Source organism: Tyto alba, unplaced genomic scaffold (assembly GCF_018691265.1).
Source record: "Tyto alba isolate M040663 unplaced genomic scaffold, T.alba_DEE_v4.0 Super-Scaffold_48, whole genome shotgun sequence".
In the NCBI taxonomy this organism is placed as follows: Eukaryota; Metazoa; Chordata; class Aves; order Strigiformes; family Tytonidae; genus Tyto; species Tyto alba.
In genome coordinates, this window is record NW_024881324.1 from 7,762,748 (window position 1) to 7,786,326 (window position 23,579).

The 23,579-nt window shown below is 37.9% G+C and overlaps 1 protein-coding gene across 5 annotated transcripts in view; it reads left to right on the forward strand.

Moving 5' to 3' along the window:
- The window catches only part of KIF13A (kinesin family member 13A), a 115,292-nt gene that overhangs the window by 61,573 nt on the left and 30,140 nt on the right, over positions 1-23,579 (forward strand). For all 5 annotated transcript variants that reach the window (XM_042806737.1, XM_042806739.1, XM_042806738.1 and 2 more), the window contains exons 8-17: positions 1,214-1,348; positions 1,881-1,993; positions 7,046-7,157; positions 7,558-7,770; positions 9,346-9,456; positions 10,604-10,738; positions 11,922-12,052; positions 13,821-13,907; positions 14,023-14,189; positions 20,555-20,765. In XM_042806737.1, the coding sequence (XP_042662671.1) occupies positions 1,214-1,348; positions 1,881-1,993; positions 7,046-7,157; positions 7,558-7,770; positions 9,346-9,456; positions 10,604-10,738; positions 11,922-12,052; positions 13,821-13,907; positions 14,023-14,189; positions 20,555-20,765 (1,415 nt within the window). The remainder of the gene's footprint in view (positions 1-1,213; positions 1,349-1,880; positions 1,994-7,045; positions 7,158-7,557; positions 7,771-9,345; positions 9,457-10,603; positions 10,739-11,921; positions 12,053-13,820; positions 13,908-14,022; positions 14,190-20,554; positions 20,766-23,579) is intronic.

Here is a 23,579-nt window from a genome sequence, read left to right on the forward strand (position 1 = left end):
CTTTAGTGTTTATGGTCTCTGGCAATCAAAGTTCTCTATTGCATCAGGAGCATTTATGTCATGTAAAAGCATTGGATTTGCCTTTACCTTGGTTAAAAATATAATAGTGGTATGTCTTTATTGTGCAGTTTTCTATATATATAATATACACCAAGAACGCAATGTTTCCTTGACCCAGGAAATACGAGGCTTCCAAAATTAAGAAAATTCATCTTCCAGCATGAATTCCTTTGATATTTGTTGTTGAATACAACCTCTTATTTTATAGAGGTGTTATTGCATGAGGAGCTACAACATAGCTTATATAATTCATAATTTAAATCATGACAGCATCTGACCCCACTTGATTTACCAAAGCACGTTCAAATAAATCAGTATTATAGAAGCCACTGAACTACTGTAGCTACACTGGAAATAATTAAAGCAGTACAGTTGTATGAATTGCATAGGCCTTTCTTTTTAGGAGGAAGCTGATTTGGAGATGTTGGTTTTTAAAAAATGTTTATTCTTTCTGTAGTATTATGTGGGAACAACTTTGCTTTTTTAATGGGGATTTTTATTTTTCTGAAGCATCTGTGCATATTATAGAGTTCAAAAAAGTGCCTGTGCAGCTTTTCTGGTGAATTGTCTACTTTGGAAACATGCCTTTGTTCCAATTCTAGAAAATTTTGTTTATACCTAGTTTTTGGCTGATGGCTTTCATTAAACTGTCTTGGAAGACAGCAAGCACGTACATCAGACTCGGCATAGTCGTCTTTGTTTTTATATATGTGGGAAGGTACAGGCTCCAAGTGAGGTAACCCTTTGATCCAATTAAGTGAAAATAGTACTAGTGCAGTTCAGTAGAGAGATGCGTTGTGTTCACTTGTGTAAGTAGATCTGTGCTGGCCTGATGGCTGGCATTAAACAATATGATTTGTCATGCAGATGTTGCCAGCATATTTCAGCAGCAGATAAGGAGGAGGTACACTGACTGTAGTTGCTGGGCTTTTAGGCACAGCACTTAAAACAGGGATGGTATTTAACATCGTTCTGTGGAATTACCCTCTCTACCAATACATCTCAAAATGTGCAGAGAATTTTCTCATTAATTCTACCTTCCCTTCTTTCTCTCTCCCACACGTACACACCCTTCCATCTAGATGGGGATTTTGTTCAGCTAGCACAGTACTTGCTTTTATCCTAACATCACTTTTTACTCTTTTTGCTCTAGGATATTGAGTCACTGATGTCGGAGGGGAATAAATCACGAACAGTTGCTGCAACCAACATGAATGAAGAAAGCAGCCGCTCTCATGCTGTATTCAATATTATAGTGACTCAGACACTTTATGACCTGCATTCTGGTGTATGTATTTCTGTTGATTAACTTATGAAGTGATGGTGAATTCTTCTTTTTCCTTCCTCTTCCACATACATTAGCTGTTTAGCTGGGCTTCTACTTTTAATGCCATGGGGTCCAGTAATCAAAGTATTATTGGCAAGATGGTAAGATTGAGAGAACCGTGGAAAAGTGAGGAAGCACTCCAGATAAAGCAAACATTTGGATCACTTTTTAAGATTATATTGCCACCGTGAAACCTGTCTTGGGTCCTAACTGTTGCTGAAGTTGGTATGTTTTAATGGTCTTCTATGTGAGTAAAGTTATTGATGTTACTACATAGCTGACTCTGGTTCATTAGAGCTTCAGCCCTTTACTGTAAAATATGAGTGACTCTTTAAGAGCTATAAAAACTCTAGCAGTTCCTTCTCTCATATCTTGAATTTGATACTTTAAACCACATTATTAAGAACAACAGTGTTTCATGATGCCAGTGTCAGATGTGTTAGCACGTTGTGCTGGTGTTTCTTAGCTGTTCTCCCATGTTCTGTCTGCGCAGAATTCTGGAGAGAAGGTCAGCAAGGTCAGCCTGGTGGATTTGGCTGGAAGCGAGAGAGTATCCAAAACGGGAGCTGCAGGAGAACGTCTGAAGGAAGGCAGTAACATAAACAAGTAAGACATTGGCATATGTGGGTTGCACAGCTTGATCTTGTAAGAATCACAGTTGTTTCCTTGGCTTCTCTCTTGGTGTGCTTGTCACAAGTCAGTTCAAATGATAGACCCCACCAGCAGCAGTTCAGTATGGCTTTTTCAGCTGCTCTGTGCTAAACACCATGTGTTCCCTTACATTGGCATAGGGGCCCTGATTCATACCTGACTCAGATGAGGGCTGTATGAGTTTTATCTGGAAAAAGTGACAGCAGCGCTCTTTAATTAAGCATATACCTTTTGTGATTCATTTATACACCCTGTCCCCAGGCTCTTGTGTTTGTCTCCTCATCTGGTCAAGGAAGAATGCAAAGTTGCAGAGTTGAATGGCTTTGTTCCAACATGTATTAAAATATGTAACAGTATAACTCACAGTTTAAGAACACCAGATCAGAATGAAGCTGTGTTCGTTTAGTGTTGCCTTGGGCATTTGTGCTCAAGCAATGACAAGTTTCAAGGCACTTTTTTACTGTAATTACTGTGTTATTGTCCAAAAGCAAGAATTTAGCACACTATTACTGCTGCCTTAAATATACTAATTTTCCTGGGAAAGAAAGAGTTTTAACTGTTACATTAAAAGCTACTGCTTTTTCAATTTAATTTTAAAATGTTACAAAATGCTTTGGTATTTTAAGTTAACGATGACAGCACAAAGTATATTTGAACAGCATTCATACTTAAAATTATTTTAAAATACCTCTTTTTAGTTTGAACATGTTTGCTCCTTCTAGTTTAATTTCTAATCTACTTTGTGTTTAATGCATCATATTGGTAGCCGTGCTGGCGTAGTCCTTGTGAAACAAAATGATGTGGCTGTTTGCCTAATGGCAGGCATTGTACATTCACCCCACTAGTTAAATTCACCTTGGTTTTACTTGAAAATGTATTTGTATTTGGCATAAACAAAGGTAAAATTAAATGTTCCTTTCTAATTCTTGGGGAAGAATTCAGATGCCAACTCTCCCAACAGCTATTAACAAATTGCAAGGGTAGCTGTAGATACAGAAGGACTTCATTTTTTTTTTTTTTTTCTATTAGGATGTTTATTCAGTATTAAACTTTTATGGTAGTAAAAGTTTTACTGCGTGTAGGGGAAGGCTGTTTTGCCCACACTGAACCGCTTTGGCAGTATAGGACTTCAGATGCAAGCACCAAACTTCTCTGTAAAAGATATTTTAAAAACAAAAGTGGACATCTACATTTTTCCATGAATTAAATTCTTATATGGTATAAATCTGTATTAGTCTATTTATTAAGCATACTCTAGTTGAAATCTCTTTTGGAAGTGGTAGGTGAAAGAGAATACTTAGTTCTGTGCTTGGTGTCTTCTGTTAGTTTGGTTTGGGTTTTTTTTTGCTGTTACTTGGAGCTTTGAAGTCTGACTTTTACTGAAAGCCTCAAAATTGGTATGCATGTTTTACCAGACTACTTCTTCAGGGAACATTGTGTATGCTCTTCTTTTGGGTGTGATGCACCTTACTTATTAGGGAAAGGCAATAATCTTTTCTGGAGTGATACAGTATACTTAAACCATATACCTTGCTATGTCATCTCCTTTTTTAATGATTTTTTTATTCTTTTATAAAAAAGCAGTAACATTTATTGGTAGTGTGTGTTATGTTTCATGAGATCAGAAATGGAACTGCTGGAATGACCTGGCAAATAAATTTGCTGCTTGTGCTATGTTTTATTGCCTTGAAAAAGAATGTGGAAGTGATGTACTTGTTTATGTATTTACAAGGCAGGGAAAATGTGCACTCAGCTGTGCATACCACAACTGCATAGTGTGACATTCAGCCAGTCTCTGCAGGTGTCTGTGCTGTTTGTTTCTGATGAAACCTGGTTTAAGGCTCTGGTAGCTGCCCCCCTGGTCCCACAGCTCATCCTGTTGGAAACACTCTTTCCTATCTTGGGGGACAGCATGTTGCAGAGGGGAGGCAATGGATTGCTCTCTCGTTTACTGAAACAACTGATTGTTGTGTCATATTGTTAACATCCTCACAGAGTTGTAGTAAAGATTACTATTGTTTTTTCTCAGAGCTGATGTAGAGTTGCCTTCTGCTTTTTATTATCGAGGTTTTGGGGGGACTTGCCATACCTCATAGGAAAGGTGGATGTGCTTGTTCCTCCCCAGGATGTGCTAGTTCCCATACCCAGCGTACAAACACAGGTGCTTAACAACTTTGTGGTGTAGTCAAAGAATTTCTAGACTACAATAGTAGGAGGAAGCAGGATAAAAAGCTGTCTATTAGTGGCTAAGAAAAATACTTTGTGTGAACAGTCTGCATTTTTAACTCTGATTAGTAAAATCATAGCTGTTGTCATTTTAACTTGAGAATGCAAAATGCCTTTTTGACTTGAATACCTTTTTAACATGAAAATGAAAATGCTTTTTAAATGTAGGTGGGGGAAAGAATGGGTTAAGACAGGTCTGTCTCCAAGCTGATTTTAGGGAGGTTTTTTGTATTCAGAGTTAACTAATAGAAAGGTAGATTCTGCTCACTGAAGAATTTGGTTGTAAATTCCACAGGAGTAACTCGAGTGGGTGTCACGCAGGATCAGAGATGTTCGCTGCGGTGTGGAAGCACCACTTCCCTTCGAAAGCCAAGGCCTCGGGGCCGTGGCGGGAGCGTGCGAGTGTCCCACCGCCCGCTAGCAAGGGCAACCTGGTCGTGCCCAGGGAATGGGGACAAGGAGAACAGAAAGTGTGCAGAAATGGCACTTTCCCATGCTCACGCACCACATAAATTCACTCTGCTGCTTCTGAGCTGCCTCAATTTGCTGTGCGCTACGGGCTTAGGCCTTCTGGTTGATTCATTATGTAAGTAGTGTGAGATAGGATCAAAGCAATGACAGATCTCTGATGCCATCATTTAGTGTGAAGGAAAGCAGCCGAGGAGTCCTGTAATTATTTTGTTGGACAGCCATTTCTTTTATTGCTTTCCTTTAACTCTTTAAACAGCTTTGTATGATGAAATCTCAAGCAGAATGCACAAGACTCCAGTTTGGCTTTTATTACAGATGCTAACAGTCTTAAAATAAAATCAGTATTTATAAGGAGGAGAAATATTATCACATCTTTTAATCCTCTGTTAATAAACTGTAGTTTATAATTTCCTGTTCATTAAAATACAGTGCCCATAACTCAAATTGGTGTTGCAGCCCTGTTGTGAAATAGTTTTCAGTGATAGTCCTTTTCGAATCCCTGTTCTTACCATCCCCCTTCTGAGTGTCCTTTTCTTCCCCCTCCCTCAGTTTATGGCTTTGGTTTTCACATTTCCCCCCATTTAAAGCAGGAAAGAGGAATCAGAGGAAAATAGGACAGGGTGTCTTTAACTTCATGCTCGTTGAAGTGGGACTTGTGTTGGGAGTGTGCTGGCTGTGCCGTGGGAGGTTGCTACGGAGCAGGGTACAGCATCCTACTGTTTGCTCTTGCGTGTTTAGCACGCTAGCATATCCATCTGTGGAGACTAGAGAATGGAGGCAAGAACCAATTCTTCTCCCCCATTCTCCCCCCACAAGCTTTTAGAGGTTGTTAGGCATTTGTTTAGGTCACAAACTAAAATTGTCTTTTTTGCTGTGAGTTTTTCAGAGGTGAATTGGAAAGTTGTCCTATAGACAAGTATGGGTCATCTTTTGTGACACATGTAATGGTTCTTGTTACTTTACCCTCAGAAGTCTTCCTTGTAATATTCTTCTGCAACATTTTTGTCACTTTCTAAATGTTATTTCTGAACCACTGGTAATTTTAAGTTGCACTAAGGCCTAGTTACAAATATTGCCTATCAACTAAAATAGTCCTACTTCTTTGAAAAGCAAATGCAAAAGGATAGAGTAGAACAGTACAATTAGAGATTTATTTGACTATCTAATTGCATGGCTGCTGAAGTTTTCCTTGGTAGTTATAAAGAGTAGCTGGATAATTGGGCATGAGTATGATGGACCAGTATGCTCTTGGGCTTCAGTGCTATCTGTTTCAAAGTGCTTCAGGCATCTGTTTAATGTTCTCAGGCTTCTGAACCATCTCATTATCTCAAACATACTCACCCCAAGAGCCCCAATGTCACTTAAAATTTACACAGAGTTGTATAACAACTGGATAGTATAATGCACATATGCTTTGCACAGATTGCACAGTTATATCTGATGGTAGAAGTGGTACATGTACCAAAATGAACAAGTTACCTCTGTATTTTCTTCCTGATTCTAGAGGGCTGTTTGGGATGCGACTGTCTGCTAAGCAATTTGTGGGCTTTTCTCTTTGGTGCTTGTGCAACATTTTGTAGCTCAGAGATTGTTTTGTCTGTTCCCCCACAAGAAGCTAGCGAGGCTCCACCTCAATTATAAATTAACCCATTTGTCAAGGGACCTCCTAATCTGTCTCTTCTGATGAGCAGTCTTCTATTGTTGTGCGGTGGCTGATCAGTTGCTGTTTCACCAGGCAGACTAGTTCTCCTGAGCCATAGCTGGCTTTGTCTTGAGGATGCCTCCTTATGGCTAGAGAATTGTTCAGTTCTAGACTGTTGTTAAGCCAATGCTCTTAAAACATTGTTCCTAGAGACAGGGGATTCTGGCTGTGCTGCCAACACTGACTTGCAGCAGTGTCATGAGGCAGTGTCCAAGATAGAAGGATTTTTAGTCTGAGAAAAGGTAGATGTCTAATCAAAGGCAGTGATTCTCCATGTACTGAAAGTCTGCATTGAACTTTGCAAACTACTTTAAATACCCAAATATTTCAGCTTTTAGTCTTCCTGGAACGTGGTCTTAGTACCAGATGAAACACTGTAGATAATCATTTGTTTCTTGCAAATATGTAATAATACATTACCCTATTTGGAGCAAGGCAATGGGTTAGCTGATCTCCTGTGGTCATTTCCAACTTAAATTACTGTGATATTTTAAAAATTGGATGTTAGGTTCTTCAGAGCATAAATTTAGCAAATCTATTTTTCTGTGTTTTATTAAATCTACATTTGGAATATATGTTAAAGCTGTTCTACCATGTTGCATTTCTAGATCACTTTCAACACTGGGCTTGGTTATATCATCACTTGCTGACCAAGCAGCAGGGAAGGGGAAAAACAAGTTTGTGCCTTACCGAGACTCTGTACTCACTTGGCTTCTCAAGGTAATTAATATTTTCTGTTCACCCTGTTCACAAGATGTCAGCTTAATAGTTTGTGGGAACCTTGTAGCATACCTCTGTTTATGTGGACTTCTCATCTTATTTTTTTAGAGAAATGAGATGAGGACCTCTCATAGCTATAAGTTGTTCCAAGTAACATGGGCAGCTAAGTGTATCTTATGTTAATTCTACATAAAGTCCTACTGGGCTATTTTTAGTCATAGTGGAATCAAAGCTGGTGGAGGTAGCTGGAAATGTTTATGGATCATACTGGTTAGTTTACATCCAGAGTACCTTTCGGCATCTAAATAGTAAGCTTTGTATTTTAAGTGTCTTTGTAAAGGCACTGTATGGTCTCAGAACAACTTTTAACCCTCAAACTTTCTGTGGGTGCACTGTACAGGACAACTTAGGAGGAAACAGCCAAACTGCCATGATAGCCACAATTAGTCCAGCAGCGGACAACTATGAAGAAACACTCTCTACTCTGAGATACGCAGACAGAGCCAAAAGGATAGTTAATCATGCTGTGGTGAATGAAGATCCAAATGCTAGGGTCATCAGAGAATTGCGTGAAGAAGTTGAAAAACTGAAAGAACAGCTCTCGCAAGCTGAGGTAACATTATTCACAGTACAATGTAAACCGAATTTTCCAAAAAAATGTCAAACTCTGGCTGAAAGACTAGCTTTCTTTTTAAGTCTTACAAAATGAGGAATTGTCTTGCACTTTTTTTAATTAACCTTGTTTCCTGAAATAAATCCAACGTAATGTTTGCTTATATTTAATAACTTTTAAATGAGGACAACATTGTACTGATGGTGACCCATGTCAGAATAGACTAGTCTTGAAGAACTCCATGTCAGGCAAAAATCAATGCAGCACAGGTAAGAGCTAGAGTACAACTTCATTGTGTAGACTTATTAGCAGAAATTTTTTTTTGCATTGATGGACTACATAATTTTATGATGTCAAATGGAAAAGTGTGAAAAGCTGTAAATCTCTTATTCGACCTCAAAATATGTGGGACGTTTCTCTTCTTGACATTTGTGAAAATTATAAAAAAGTTGTCGAAGCTGGAACACTGAAACTATCACCAAATTTGCTTTACTGCCATAACAGTTGACACTGTGCAATTGCTGCTTATCTTAGATTTATACTTATAATTGGAGAGTGAAGTATCAGGGTAGGATAGTTTACTTGGTGATATCTGGAGAAATTAGGCACTAAACTGTAGGAAAATATTTTTTGATCTTTTCAAGCAAGACACAAAATACTGGTGGAAAAAGAACAGAGTGTGTCTGAGGGTAAATTTGTGTGGTGTTTAAACCTGATGTTCATTTAAGGAATACTGTTCCTCCTATGAACAGTTGCTTACAGTCTGAAATGAGAAAATCTGCTTTAAGAAGGAGCCAGTCTCTTCTTTGTCTATAAAAATCTGTTCTAATCCTGTGCTTTAAATTGGAAAATATTATTGTATCATGTTGTTAATTATGTTGGTGGACTGTGGCTGAGCACCACCAGTAGGAAGGTGTCCAAAGACTTACTGATTTTTTAAAAAAGCTTTTTCTCCTATACCTCCTGTTAAAAGCAGTTATATAGCGTTATAGGCCAGCCTGTTGAATTGTTACTTGGCACAGGCTGTATTTGAACCTTTTGCTTTTGTTTCCTTTTGTGAAATGAGAAACCTGTGTTGGCTTTAGAGCATGACTTCCTTCAAAGGTAATCAACAGGGTCAGTCTGAAAGCTTTAATGCAACCCTAGAACACTTACAAAACCAAGATAGAATGGAAGGCTAAATATCGAGAGGAATTTGCAGTTGAAACTGCGTTTGGAAGAAAGACTTTGCAGTTGAATTTCAGACAGCTACAACTTAAAGTTTTAAAATATTCAGATATTTTTACACAGACACTGAGGCTTGAGTGGCCAGGCCCAGAGATTTTGTTGGTTCCATTACCCTCTGGGGAGCTATGTCGATCTTCAGCTGTTTCAGATCTGGATCCATTAGAGGTTGATTCTGTCCTCTTCCATTGCAAGTGACCTGCTTCTTCATCTCTGCCATGAAAAACTTGGGGGCATAGTTAAAATCTGTTCTTGTTGCATTTCATATTATGTTGCTGTGTTCAGTTTCCTTGTGCAAGCAGATGTGGTGGGAAGAGTGGCTGAAGGTTTTTGCTAATTTCTATCTTTTAGGCCATGAAGGCACCAGAACTGAAGGAAAAATTGGAAGAATCTGAAAAACTAATAAAAGAGCTAACAGTCACCTGGGAAGAAAAGCTAAGGAAAACAGAAGAAATTGCACAGGTATTTCAGGAATTTTGAAGAGGAAAGGCCAGATACTCATACAGTGCAAGTCAGCTGAATTTCATGAGCTTTAGTGGACTGTGCTGTCTTCCCCATCAGCTGTTTAAAATGCCTCTGAATTTTTGTGTTTTCCCCTTGGGTATTGGGGGGGGGTGTTGTTTTTTTTAAAGGTCTAAATGTAGAATAAATGTTAGCTGTGTCGTCATATCATTGATAAAAGCCAGTATTTGTTTTTAAAATGAAACATCAAAATATGGCTGGGCAGCTCATTTATTTGTAAGACCACAGTGGGATCTTGGATGTGTTTCCCTTGAAGTGACTAAGAAAATGAAGAATTACAAAAGGATTAGAATTTTGGGAGGTATTTGTTGCTTTTGCTTTTAGTGACTTAACCAGAGAAGGAAAAATGTATACCTCTTCACTAAAGTTAATTTATTATTTTTGTACTTAAAATAAGACTTCCGGATTCCAGTGCAATTTTCCATCATTTCTACCATTTATAGCTTGGGAGAAGGAGTGTTGTTGGTTTCCCTTTCTAGTCCTAATGTTGCAGAAGCATGCTTTGGTGCAACCACTGTTTAAATTTAATTAAAAAAAAAAAAAGTAGGTGGAAAAAATAAACCAAATCAAACCCAACCAGCCAAATAAAAAAACCCCAACCCCCAAATTGTAGCAAAGCAAAAGACATGTGTGATTGAGTAGATGCTTCAGCTGAATTAATAATAATACTGCAAAAGAATAAAAGAATAAACCTAAACTGTGGCATGCTATTTTCTAAATTATCTATGACTATCATTATCCTTGAAGTAATTGCAACTGAGCCTAGTTTTTAACTAACACAGATTTTCAAAGCCACGTTGTGTTATTTCTGAGTAGCTCCAACAGGGCTACTTAGGTAAGTAAGTGCCACTTTGGGGCAGCAGGTGTTTGAGGATTAGATTTAATTTTTTTGGTGGTGGTGTGTAAAAATAAATTCTATCAAATATACAATACTTGACCAATGTCTCCAGTTCTGTTTCTGGAAGTGATACACAGTGTGCATGTTCAGCATCTGCATCTTCAGCTTTAGTTGCTCTCCTTTCATTTACTTTCTGTACTTGTCTCTACATATTGCAGCAGCAAGATTAACCTATTTTTGTGCTTGCAGGAGAGGCAAAGACAGCTAGAGAGCATGGGAATTTCCCTTGAGTCTTCTGGTATCAAGGTTGGAGATGACAAGTGTTACCTGGTGAACCTGAATGCAGACCCTGCGCTCAATGAGCTTTTGGTTTACTATTTAAAGGTAAGAAATGTGAACAGGATGTTTACAGAGGAAAAAAAGGACACTTGTTTATGGTTTAGAATTTCTAGCTCAATTTGTTTTTCAGAGTGTATTTTAGATTTTAAAACTAGTTAGAGCAAAATAGGGTAGGGCTCCTTTAGGCTTTTTTTCCTCCCTTTGCAGTTGAGCTTCATTGTTTTCCTATTTAACCTCCTGATTGCCAGCAGTGGGAGAAGTGCTCAGCGTGGGCCAGTGTTGAGATAAATTCTAGCTTTTCCAGACAGGATGTGACTAGAATTACCTTTTGGGCTGAACTTGAAGTGAGAGCCTTGTGTTAGATGCTTCTTTTTGTTAGTGAACTGAGGCTTGCTTTAAATTTTCAAGCAGTTAATCATAAAAAGAGGATATTCAGTAGTAATCAGTAAGGAATAAACATAGTCTTTGACAGAAAAGCTTAAGAAAAAAGAAAAAAAAAAAACACTTAAAAATTTATAGAAATGTATTTTCCTAATGCTGCTAGTTTTCATAGAATTCTGCTCAGCATAGTCTTATATCAGAGTGAAATAGTGTCAAATACAAACCTAATAAGTTTGTAAGGAAACGTGCTCCCTGTCAATAAGATACGAAAAATTATCCTGTCTATTTTTATAGTTACTTTTCTGCTTTAGTGGCTGAGATAGGGCTTCTGTATTTGAACAGTAGTAAATAAAGCACAACTTCTCTAACAACAGCAAAGTATTTCATCAGAGTTTACAATATGACTTGAAATTATGTAGAGATTAGTATGTTTAGTTGAGTTGCTATATAGCTGTTTTCTGAAAAGCAGCCAACTCCATGCACCTTGTTTTACTATCCATGTTGTCCTCTGTTATATATGCCTATATGACATTGCTGTTTTTCTTCACTATTTGCATTTACTGCTTGTATGCAAGCATAGTTTGAGAATATTTTCAAATTAGTTTGTGTGTCAACTGCTTTATTTTGTTCTATGTAAAACCATATGAAGATGAAGCGTAGAGCAGAAGAACAGTTCGTGTGTGACCTCTGCAGTCTTCAAATCTGTTGTGACACCATTTCTGCTCAATAGAAGTGCTTAGCGAAAGAGAACGCGTAGATTGTGCAGACTCAGTGCTTTAGCTAATATTTTCTTAGTTATATAAACAGTGATGATTTGCTTGTCTCTTAGTAACAGCTTATTTTCTAGGATCACACAAGAGTTGGTGCAGATACCTCTCAGGATATACAGCTCTTTGGTATAGGAATTCAACCAGAACACTGTGAGATTGATATTGCTTTAGATGGAGAAGTTACACTCACGCCAAAAGAAAATGCAAGGTAAGAAAATCAGCAGCACTTTTCCAGTGAAGTGTTTGCTTTTCTTTACCAGAAGATAACTTGCATGTGTTTTTATTTTACCTAGTCAGAGGTCTTACATGCTGATCAATGATTAGGTTCATTATAGATGACTTAAACAGATACTTAAAAGTGAAATTCAGTGATAAAACTGGGATTTCCCCACATGTGTACACTCTCATCCACTCTGCAGTACAACAGGGTATCAGTGGTTTGGCTCAGAATAAACCATTGCAAGAAGGTATTCAGTAGGAATGAGGGACCCTTGCTCCTCTCTCTCCTGGGTGGTAACGATCACTTGGGTGGTAACGATCACTGAGACGCTGCTGGCTATCGTGACCCATGCAGTGGGATAGTAGGATGTGTCTTGGTGGGGGAGGATAAATTGTGCCTCGTGGGTAGTTCCTGTTGTAAAGCTCAGTATTTTAAAGAGCTTCGGATCTTTAAATTCTTTTTTTTTAAATCTTTAATTACTGTCGTGTCTAGTCAGTATGCAGTGTGAAGTCACATTTCTCATCTCGTTTCTACTTTTGTACTTTAATTATTTTCCATTTTCGGGGCACTGTGGCTTCTTGGATGGAATTGTAAATGTCTTCGGCACTTCATCTCCAGTGGTGTGTGATAAGCTGTACCTTTGACCTAGTTAATAATCATGCTGGTTGACTGAATATCTAAATAATGTATAGATTAGTATTAGAATGAGAAACAGAAGTTTGAGACACACCTTTTAAAGAATTTGATCTCTTCCATTCTGCCTTCAGTAAAATGCCTCATAGCATTTTCATTTTTCGTCTGCACCTACAGTACAAAATTTCAAATAGATGTGATTCAGACTTTTGATAGAGTTACTGTACTGGAAATCAGTCATTCTGATTGGCAAGAACAAAATGTCAGTTGAAAAAACCTATATTTTGTTTTACTTGTGCCTGATCTGCAATGCTTAAGTAGCTGTTCTTAAGATACCAGTGTCAACAGAAATTGTTACCAGAATTTCATTACAAAAATTTAAAAATCCGGTTTTAAATCAAATGCTTTCATGTTTGTGTTGACTTACTTGAGAGAGACAGCTCAGTTCAGAACACTGCATCTGAAAAGGCTTTTTTCATTTTAGCTAAGTTTTTTTTTTTCCCCTTTCAAATAAATTGTTCTGCTTTGTGACTCGCATATGCAGAAGTTCAACAGCTCAATTTTCCCATTTTGTGTTTGAAACTTAAATACAAGAAACCTAAATGCAAATATAGCAGTATACCAGATATTCACAAAAATAGATCCTTGTTTATAATAGAGAGTCCAGTTGTTGAAAGAATGAAACTTGGATCTAAGGGTCTTTTCTTATGCTTGAATGCCAAATATGTTAACAGTATGTTTTACAACTGTGTGTTGACTAACTTCTATCTTGGAGAGCTTTACCAGTTGAATTTTCGTGCATCCTTTATAAGAAACAGGCAGTGGTAACCCAATTTGAGAAATGGGCATCTAAAGAAAATTGTGCAACTAAAAGCAACCTTGTCTGTATGCTCACTGAAGAGCTGTACCAGCCAAAGCTGGAGTGGAAAAGTACTTTGTTTAATTCTGACAGTGGAAATCAGACCAGTAACTTTCCTGTTGATTCTTTAATGAGAACCTAGCAGATCAGTGCATCATATGATATAAATCACTGTCTGTAGACGGGAGAAACAGTAGATCATGTAGTTACTTTTCAACCTTTTTATTTTCAGAGTTTCACTCAAGTTGTTTTTTCTTCTTTCAGATCCTGTGTAAATGGTGCACTGGTATGTTCTGCCACTCAGTTGTGGCATGGAGATAGAATATTATGGGGAAACAACCACTTTTTTAGGTAATAGCTGATATTTACATTTCAGCCTCCTTACATTCAGCCTATCTTTTTTTTTTTTTTTTCTTCAACTATTCTGCATAGACTTTTTAGAAACTGAATTTCAATTTCTACACAGAATCAATTTACCAAAGAGGAAACGACGAGATTGGCTGAAAGACCTTGAGAAAGAAACTTCATTAGGAGAGCATGATCTGGATGCAGCTAGTGAAGCTTCTTCAGAACCAGACTACAACTATGAGTTTGCACAAATGGAAGTTATTATGAAGACACTGAATAGTAATGGTAAGGCAACTGCCAGATAAAAATGTTCTTTTGGATTGTCTAACAAATTCAATATGCAACATTATTTCTGGGTAAAAAAACAAGTGGTACACTTGCTCCAGGGGTCTTTGGAGCATTTTCAGAAAAAGTTATTTTACAGAAACAATATTAGGTGCGTGTCATACATACATACATACATGTGTATATATATATAAAAAAAGTATATAAAAATATGCACCTAGGTATAAGCAGACACACACACACATGAATTAGTAGTTGGTTTGTGCCCTGACACACCATTTTATCCATATGTTTGCTGTCCTTTATAGTGCAGCTGAGTTGTAATCCTATGCCTGTCCAATCATTGTCTAAGTCCTACTAACCTCTTATTTTTGGAAGTTACTGCAGACAAAAGGGTGCTCCAGATATGGCTCAGTTAATTTCATCCTTCCTTTTGTATCAAATATTACTGACACCATTTTAACCTGAGTAGAAAAACACTGAAATGGTAACAAATCTATAGTCAAATGTCAGCAAGCATGGCTTTTAATGCTTAATCACGCTCAGTATTTTATCTAATCTTTGTTAAAACCTATTGTGATACCTTTTTTGGACAGTATAGTAAAATACAACATATAAGAAATAAAGGTATGGTGTATATATAAAGCAATATGGTGTTTTTATGGTTTTCAGAGGGCAACTCATAGTTCATATGATATAATATGCAGTATGAAGAAATGCTGAAAAACTTGGTAAACTACTGAAAAAAAACCCTTTGTACAAGTTTTTTAAATACACAAAATTTGAGAGGCGACTACCTTGGTTTTTGGTCACTGACCAAGACACAGTAGATGGTGTTTCACTGCTTTCTGTTCTCCTTTCTTCATATCTTCGAAGTATTTCCATTGTTTGTTGTGGTTTACCTGATGAAATACAGTATTTACTTTTTTCTTGGTGGTCTTTATCTGTTTTGCTGTTGAGTACAGCATGATGGTTTCATATGCTTGATGCTCTAGCAATAGTTTGCAGGTTTTTTTTTTTTTACAGTTTGATTTTTAATGGGATTGCTTGTGTTGAGTGAGTTACAGGGTCAGGTCATTTAAGTTGATGTGAAATTACTATTTGATAACGGAAATATTCTCATTATGGTTCACTCATACCAGGAGACGAATTTCAGATGAATCTGCCATCTTGGTGGTCTTCAGTGTTGTCATCCCTCATGAAGATTCTGTTGCCTGTTTTAAGGCCTCAAACCATCCTGTATCTGTGCCAAAACTGGGACAAAGGTTTTGAACTCGACTGGCTCATGCATGAGACTGCTGGAGAACTTTGAAAGCATTAATTGATGCTTGATCTGCTTGTCACTAACCAAGGATCTGACTAAACTGTAGCAGTCTACAATGAGTCAGTGTTCTTTGAACAGTGGGGTCATATTTTTTGGTTTTTGTGTGTTGTTATCTAGCTGACTGAAATTATTTTTTCCAGTATTTCAAGTGTCTTCACTTTTTAGTTCAATAGGCCTTTTTGATTGTGGTCCAGGCTAGTTTTTTTGTCTTGATTGGTTGTTTTCTGTGTCTTTTGCTCAAGAGCAGTACAGATGTTGCTGTTTCATTAGAGCTCTTTCCTCCCTCATGTACAGCAAATGGTAGCAGTCATACATGTTGCACAGTTTCAGAGGTGCCATAACCCAATTATTCGGCTGCTTGTCTCTTCTGGTCCCTCCCACAGAGGTGTTGTTTTATTAAGTTGGAGTAGTAAGTGATAATAAAACCCTGACAAAACAAGTGACTATGAGGATCATAGGTTAGTCTTTGATTTGAAGCTAGATAGCACTCCCAAGTTCTGTTCTTCTCAATGGTATAGCAAAAATACATTTTTTTCTGACAGACTTCCAGTTTGTGGGGTAGGAAGTAAATCAGCTTTGTTACAATACCACTTATTTATTCTTCCTTAAAATGAAAAATAAATATGGGTAAGGAAGAAGAAATAACTAAATAACTGAAGACAGTTAATTCTGTTATCCATATGCTCTGGAGAAACCCTGGGGGGGGAATAAAGGGCTATTTTAAAAATTTCATTAGATAATTATTTTACAGGCATGTGTTGATATAGCCCAAAGTGAGAGAGTTTGGTTTTCCTTTGCTTTGGGTTTTGAGTTCTCCCCCCACACCCCGATCTGAGAACAGTAACCCTCTTTAAATAAATAGCCTAGCTTCTCCAGGGCACAAACACATTTGTTTTTATGGCACGTAACCAGTACAACAGTGTCACATATTGCATACAGCTCCAAAGAAGCTCTGAAGAAAATGTGTAACTTTGAAAACAGCTGTAAAGAAAAAAATCTAGATTCTTCCCCCCCTTCAGCATGTTAACTTTCTTTTGTGGGAATCTGTCAGATCAGCTTTCTACTGCTAATTTGTGTGGTGCTGGTCAAACACAAAATGCAGCAAAGAAGTTTACTCTATTCTTGTGTATTGTGCAGTGGTTAAGTAAACAGTGTGATTAGCTTACGCAGCTTCTAATTTAAGCAAACAAAACTGTTACAGCTCAGGGTGGGGATTCTGATGAAATTTTAGCAAAGCAGCCTGTGTCATAACCTTCTTCTAGCTTGTTTAGAAAAAATCACTTACATGAAATCTTAAGGAATTTATTCAGTATTGCTGTTACTGGATTAACAGATTCCAGATGTGAATTAAGTGACATTGCAGCAAGGTAATAAATGCTGTCCAGCCTATGGAGAAAGTACATTCTTCTCGTTCAATGTTAATATTCTAATGTTTTGCAGAGGATTAACTGCATGTGAATGGTCTTTTCAGCGCTATTGAAATCTTGTCGCATAAACATGTAAAGGATTGGGACTTGGGACTTTTAACACTGTATGGAATTTGCTGTGCATTTGGCAGGCACTGGATAGAATATTCCCTAATTTATTTGATTTTGCATGAGAAATCCAAATTTGTGGAACATGGTGTTTCAATCTAACACTATTGTAGTTATTTTGAATTGTGGAAAATCTGACTGTTCAATTTTTCATCTTCTAACTAAATTGTTTATAATTCACACTGTATTTTGCTTTATTTGTGAAAGGCTTGGGGTTTCCTGTGTAAACAGTTTAAAAAGTTAAATTGAAGACTTCTCTAAAAGTGACTAGGTTCTTGCATCTTGTTCCAAACATTTTCTATGGTATAATTTGATCCTGTGGTGGCTGTGATCCTGTAAATCTAGGTGGCTGAAAAGATCACTTTTACTAAGGAAATCTGCTCCCTGAACTCAGAGCTGGTCTTTGAGCAGTTTAGGAAAGTCTAGTCTTAATGAGTCAGCCTTAGATTCATTTCCTGTGTTTGCAAACACAATAGAGGGCTTTTAATTTCTTCCATTCCTCTTTTGTATGTTCGACATAATACCTGATTTCTCAACCATTCTTACACATAACTAAAAGTGGTTTAGGAATTATTCAGTAAAGCCTATGCACTTGAAGATAATTCTGGTATTATCTAGAGGAGTTAGGAGAATAATGATGATGCAGGTGTACATTAATAACTTGGTCTGTAGTCTAGAATATTAGAACTTGGTTCTGTTGGTTGTTTTTGTGGCTCTGTCTGTTTAAAAGCTAAAAATAGCTAACCGTCTTTGAGGTGGTCATGTACTAAAAAGTAGTATTTCTGGTTAAGACATTTATGCATCACTATTTTGTTAGTTGGTTGCTATTCATACTGACTGATTTTTAACTTTGTGCTTTATAATTACTGTTGTAGAGGTATTTTATGATGTCGTTGTGTTAAGCCAGTGATTTCCTTCATGGATAAGGCTAGGGCCACAGTAGCAACTTGCAGAAGTGTTTGTTTTCTGCTGAAAATAAGAATGCGCTTTATATCAATCTTAATATCTCAAAGAAGGATACTGAGAGGTAAATACAAACCTGCTGCAACTACAGAACCCTGGAGATCCTGTTCACTTCTCTGACATTTATAATAGGAAGAATTTGTTTTATGAAGTGTGAGAAACAAGCCCACATATATACAAAAAAAAAAAAAAGGTTTTATTGGGGACAAAGTCAGTGGAGCAAAGAATACAGCGCTGGGTGCAGTGGCGTGCCCTCTGGAGCCAAAGGGGCTCCTTTTTATTGTATAAAACGTTACATATTCATCTACCCTAATACAGATGCATCACTACTCCACGGATAGGGAGGGAATTTTACAATTAGTTCCGAGAAATCATTAACATATCCCCCCCTCCCCAAATTCCTCCGGTCGCGCTTGCGCAGTGCTTCATGGTGGTGGTGGGCAGGGGTCTTCAGATGAAGGCTCGGAGTCTTCCTCACTGTATTCACTAGCTGACCCTTACTTCTGTGCACTCAGTCCTGTGGTCACGTACACCTTGTCCTTCAAGTCTGGGCTAATTTGCAGCTCCTTTGTCTTCATGGCTCAGTGGTTTCAGTTCCTCTCTTACCTCAAGGACAGGAGATACCAGAGGTGGCCCGTCCTGTTCATTCTCATGCCATTGCAAAGGAGTTACCATCCTTTGATATGGACCATCTGGTGAGCATCCCAAGAAGGGGGGTGCTGTCTGCTTAGTGTATCCTCAGATCAATTCCCTCCTTTTATTTTCCCAGTAGTAAATTCTTTTCTTAAAATTTGGATTGTTGTACTAATAATAGCTTTAGCCTAACTCAATAAAAGTAATTGCTTAATTACTTTTAGCGAAAGCAAAATTCTTCTGTTATTTATCACAGAAATGACTTGCCTCAATGACCATGTATGTTAAAATTGCAGAAAATGAGTTAGTTTAGCAAAATTGGTCTCAGTACTTTTAGTACTAAGTTGTTATAGATAACTAAATACAGTAATGCTACATCAGTTTGTGAAAATACAGGGGATGTGATTTCTGGGAGAGTGTATGTATGTGTTAGGGAGACCAACATACACTACTAATGATGAAAACACTACTGAACCTTTCATGTGAATTCTCTATTGCATGCTGTAGTAAGGCAATTTTTGTTTCATGTAGCAGTGTAGTAGCAGGAACACTTGTACAAAATCTTACTACGACTGGGTTTTGGTAGTGAGGGCAAAATGGTTCATAACTAAATCACACTGATGTGCTTTCTGTTTGTGTTTAGTTTGGGGTGGTTTTGTTTTGTTTGTTTGTGGGGGTTTTTGTTTGGTTGGGTTTTGGTTTGAATTTTTTTTTGAGAATCACACTTCCAGTTCCAAAATGAGACAGTGTAATTATAAATCTAGATTTAATTTTTCCCCTTTTGTGACAGATTGGCACCTTTAAAAGTCACAGCAGCTCTTTTTTTTTTTTTTTTTTAATTGCAAAATGTAAGAGGTATCACAATTATTTTAAAGATTAAGTTTTTTTGTATATGAAAATCCTGGCGTGTCCTAGAGCTGCAATGTTGCTTCCACTAATAATTCACCACTCCAACTATGGAACTCCTCTCCCTTCCGCCTCTGTTTTACAGAATCAGCAGTCTGTTAGGTGATGTGCTGTCACTCAGATCTTCATCTAGATTGGTCCTCTTGCAAACCACTTTTTGCTGTATTTAAGCTTTCAGGTACATATACATGAAGCAGATTATACTGGTAGTATATAGAAGGAGCTGATTCCATTGAATTGCTCTTTCAGAGGCACAGTCTGGCACTGGACCTAAAACCAGGAATAGACAGAGTAATGTTTCTTTAATTTGAATGCAATTTAGATTTAACCATAGTTGATTGGCTCAAACAATTGTATCAGGATAGAGTGTCCAAATGGATATTTGTTCTGGGTTGATACTGAGATGAAATGCGGTTTCTAAAGCTAAATGCAGAGGTCGCCTGCAGAAGGTACTTGTGCCGCTTCAGGTCTGTGAAGCGCGTTGGTGCAATGAGATGCGTGGCAGTCAGACAGTTTGTCTCGGTTTTCATCTGCAGCTCTCCAGCATGTTTTGTTCTGTGCCAAAATGGAGAAAGTAAATTGCTTTTTACTTCCTTAAGTCATTTCCTTGTCTGGTTAACATCATCTTCCCTTGTGTTTTGCTTTGTTTTCTTATTAATCTGTTCCCTTTTCCATCTATTCTTTTTTTCCTACTGGGATTCTGGAACATATTATAACTTCACAGTACTGAACCATGCAATAGATGAGGGTCTTAACCATTGTCCTAGCCTCTTTGCATGCTGTTTTTATTTTTTTTTTGTTTGGCTTTATCTATTTAATGCAATATTTATTATTTTGTCTTTTGTCTCAAGGGGGAAATGGCCATCTTGTGCTTGCAAAGACCCTGGAGTATTTTGATTGCTGTTACCAATTAAATAATGAGCAGTCTGTAATGCTGGAAAGTCATTTTCTCACTTTTCTGAGTTTTTTCTCTCTCTCTTCCCCCCCCCCCCCCCCCATTTTAGACCCAGTACAAAATGTGGTCCAGATCTTGGAGAAACAGTACTTGGAAGAGAAGCGGAGTGCTCTTGAGGAGCAGCGGCTGATGTACGAACGTGAGTTAGAGCTGCTGCGGCAGCAGCTCTCTCCGGAAAGGCAGCATCAGCATGGCAGCGACAGGCTCTCCTACACTGCTCAGACTGCACAGCAGAAAGTAAATCTCTGGACAGAAGAGAGGTGAGAATACTGGAGTTAAAACAAAGGGATTTAGTAAGAACTGCAAAGGGTGAAAGATGAGGCTTGTACCATCTCTCAGAAACTGATAATATTTTTTTGTGGAGTTGACGTGCAGTAAAAGATCTGCCTCCACCACCGTGTTAGCATTTCATTTAGGACTAGGTTCTGATGTGTAAAGCATGTAGAAGACCTTCCTGTTTGATTTAACACACAAATTAATTAAGAGTTTAGGTTTTATTGATCAACATCACAACACCTTTGTTTTTTTTAAAACTGCTTCTGAAATGTTTGGTTTAGCAATTATTGTTTAAGTTAGTCTTCGAAAGAAAGGAGAGGATAGTACAGAGGTAAATTTGTCTGCTAAGAGTAAGGAGTCCACCAAGGTGTATTGTCTGTTGAGAGTATACAATGAGAGGATGGTATTTTGCAATCTAATAACCATTTAAAACAAACAAACAAACAAACAAACCAGAAAATAGGATTCCTTATATGTTGTATGTGTTTCTAAAAGTAAGCCCAGCTTTAGAGGACAATTGCTGTGTATTTGAGAACTGCAGAATCCTCAAATAGAATATGTTCGAGCTGTTTAGGAAATAAAAGGCTTCCCCTGAGGTGAGCAGGCCTCTGCAAAGGAATAGCATGGCACCTGCACCCAACCTTGGCGAAAGATCCTCGTGAGATTTGCAGAGAGATTTGCAAGGGGACTAGGAAGGTGTGAGCAGAGTTTAAGCATTATGTGTGTGTTTGCATCTTGACAATGAGAAGCTTGCTCTTGGTATCAGTGGGGATAGAAGGATGCCAGCTCCATGGAGAGAAGTTCTAGGGGCAGCAGCCGAGATGATTTAAGTTTTCTGCATACAAATGAGTATGTTCTCATTGGGTTAATTCAGCAGGAAGAATAACTAGATGTACTAAGAAGTTTCTTGTAAATTTTTTTAACCTATTTTATTTTAAAACAAAAGCTTCATTATTCACTCGGCATTTTTTTCTGTATGTAGTGAGTTTGCTCTTTCCTATTTTGATTATTTTCGCTTTATTCTCCACCATTTAAAAAAATAATCCACGTGCAAGAGGTGTCTGAAGAAAGATAGCCAAGACTGTGTTGCAGCTGTCAGAGTCAGAGTGTTAGAAATACAGCAGAACAGATCTTGGGTTAGCTTTTGTGCAAGGTTTTGTTCTGTAATTTCTGTCCTGTTTGGCCTGGGAAAAAAACCTAAACAGACCATTGGCCAGAAATGACTAGAATGTTTTCCGTGGCAAGTACAGGAGAATTTATGCTGTGTTTCAACTTCAATTAAAATAATTGTTTGCCCCTGTAAGAGCTAAAAACAGAATCACTGGGAACTGAATGTAAAGCATTGCAGAGTCATGGTTGGGATTTGCAGGCTGTTTTAGGGCTGCAAGAAGAGTGCAAATGAGGAAGACGCTGGTTGGAATCATTGCTATTCAAAACTGCTTTGAGCACAGCAAGGCCATCAAGAAACTATTGATAACTCACTTCAGTAGCAGAGATGAGAACTGGGCTTACTGGCAAGGGAAGCAATACCTCTAAAAAGATGGAGCATAAAGGAAAAGGAAGTATCAGAAAAATTTGCCTGTCCTTGAGAGTCGAGAAGAAATTGTAATTGTTCAACTTAAAATTAACCAGCCACCATAACCATGTAATGACATGAAAAAATGAGAGGTGGGAGTGATATCAAGACTAAGTGTTCTGCCAGCCTTCTCAGTAGTTGTTAGATGTTTCTTAGGAGGAGCTGTGCTTTGAGCAAGCATTTTTGCCTCTGGTTTTCATGGGTGAATGCTTTACTCCTATGTAACTGTTGAACTACTTGAAGACTGTACTTTGCTGCATTGTTAAAAAAGAGGAGAATGAGTATTCTTCATAGTGATCAGTAAGGAGGCTGATAAATGGGAAGACTGGATGTGAAGAATGTGCAAAAGAGCTAAGTGTCTGGATTGCACAGGATTTGATTAGGGCAGTTTTAGCTGTCGCTCTGTTGCCATTGCAAATGAAGCTGAGCTCCGCTGGATCCACCAGCAAAATGAATTTGATAGGTATCATATGTAGGCACGCAGTTGTATCTGTCAGATCAGCTAGCACACATTGCACAGAGTTTATTCCGGCTTTATGCTGACTGTGGAAGGACAGATGATACCTGACCTGGCACTAAAACCTGTTGGCATAAAGTTAACCCATTATAGCTTTGAACAAATTGAATTTGCTGGGGCAAGGGGTTGCAGTGGTGTACTGGACCAGAAGATTAGTTGAGCATATTCTGTGTCTGTCATTGGGAATCAGAGAGACTTGCAATGACACCTTGTGAGTGTCAGATATAAGTTTCCCTTGTTTGGCTTAAACAATTGTTTAGGATTTCATGCTCAGTGGGTGTTTGCCTTGGTTAATATTCTGATGGAACTTGTCTTATGTTTTGTGTAGTAAAAATTAAGAAATCCTATCTGAAACATACTTCATTTTTGCTTAGGTTTCCGGAAGGGTGCTGGCACAGCTATACACAGAAAAACGCAACTGTAATAGGAACTACCCATAATAATTGGTTGAGTTACTCATAAGATCTCCTTATAGTTTTAAACCATTCTCTTCTCAAGAATGTAGCTAAGAAAAGATTGGTGTGGGAGCCTCCCCAAAAAGCTCACCAGATGCCGGTTTCCTGGATCAAGGAAAGGACTGGCTGTATGAATCCTATGGCTCTTAAAGCACTTGCAGATCAGAGCTGCCTTGTTTCTCCGGCTAGCCAACTGTCTCACAGTGGTTGCAGGTGTAATACACCCTTAATACTAAGTACTATTTAGTGA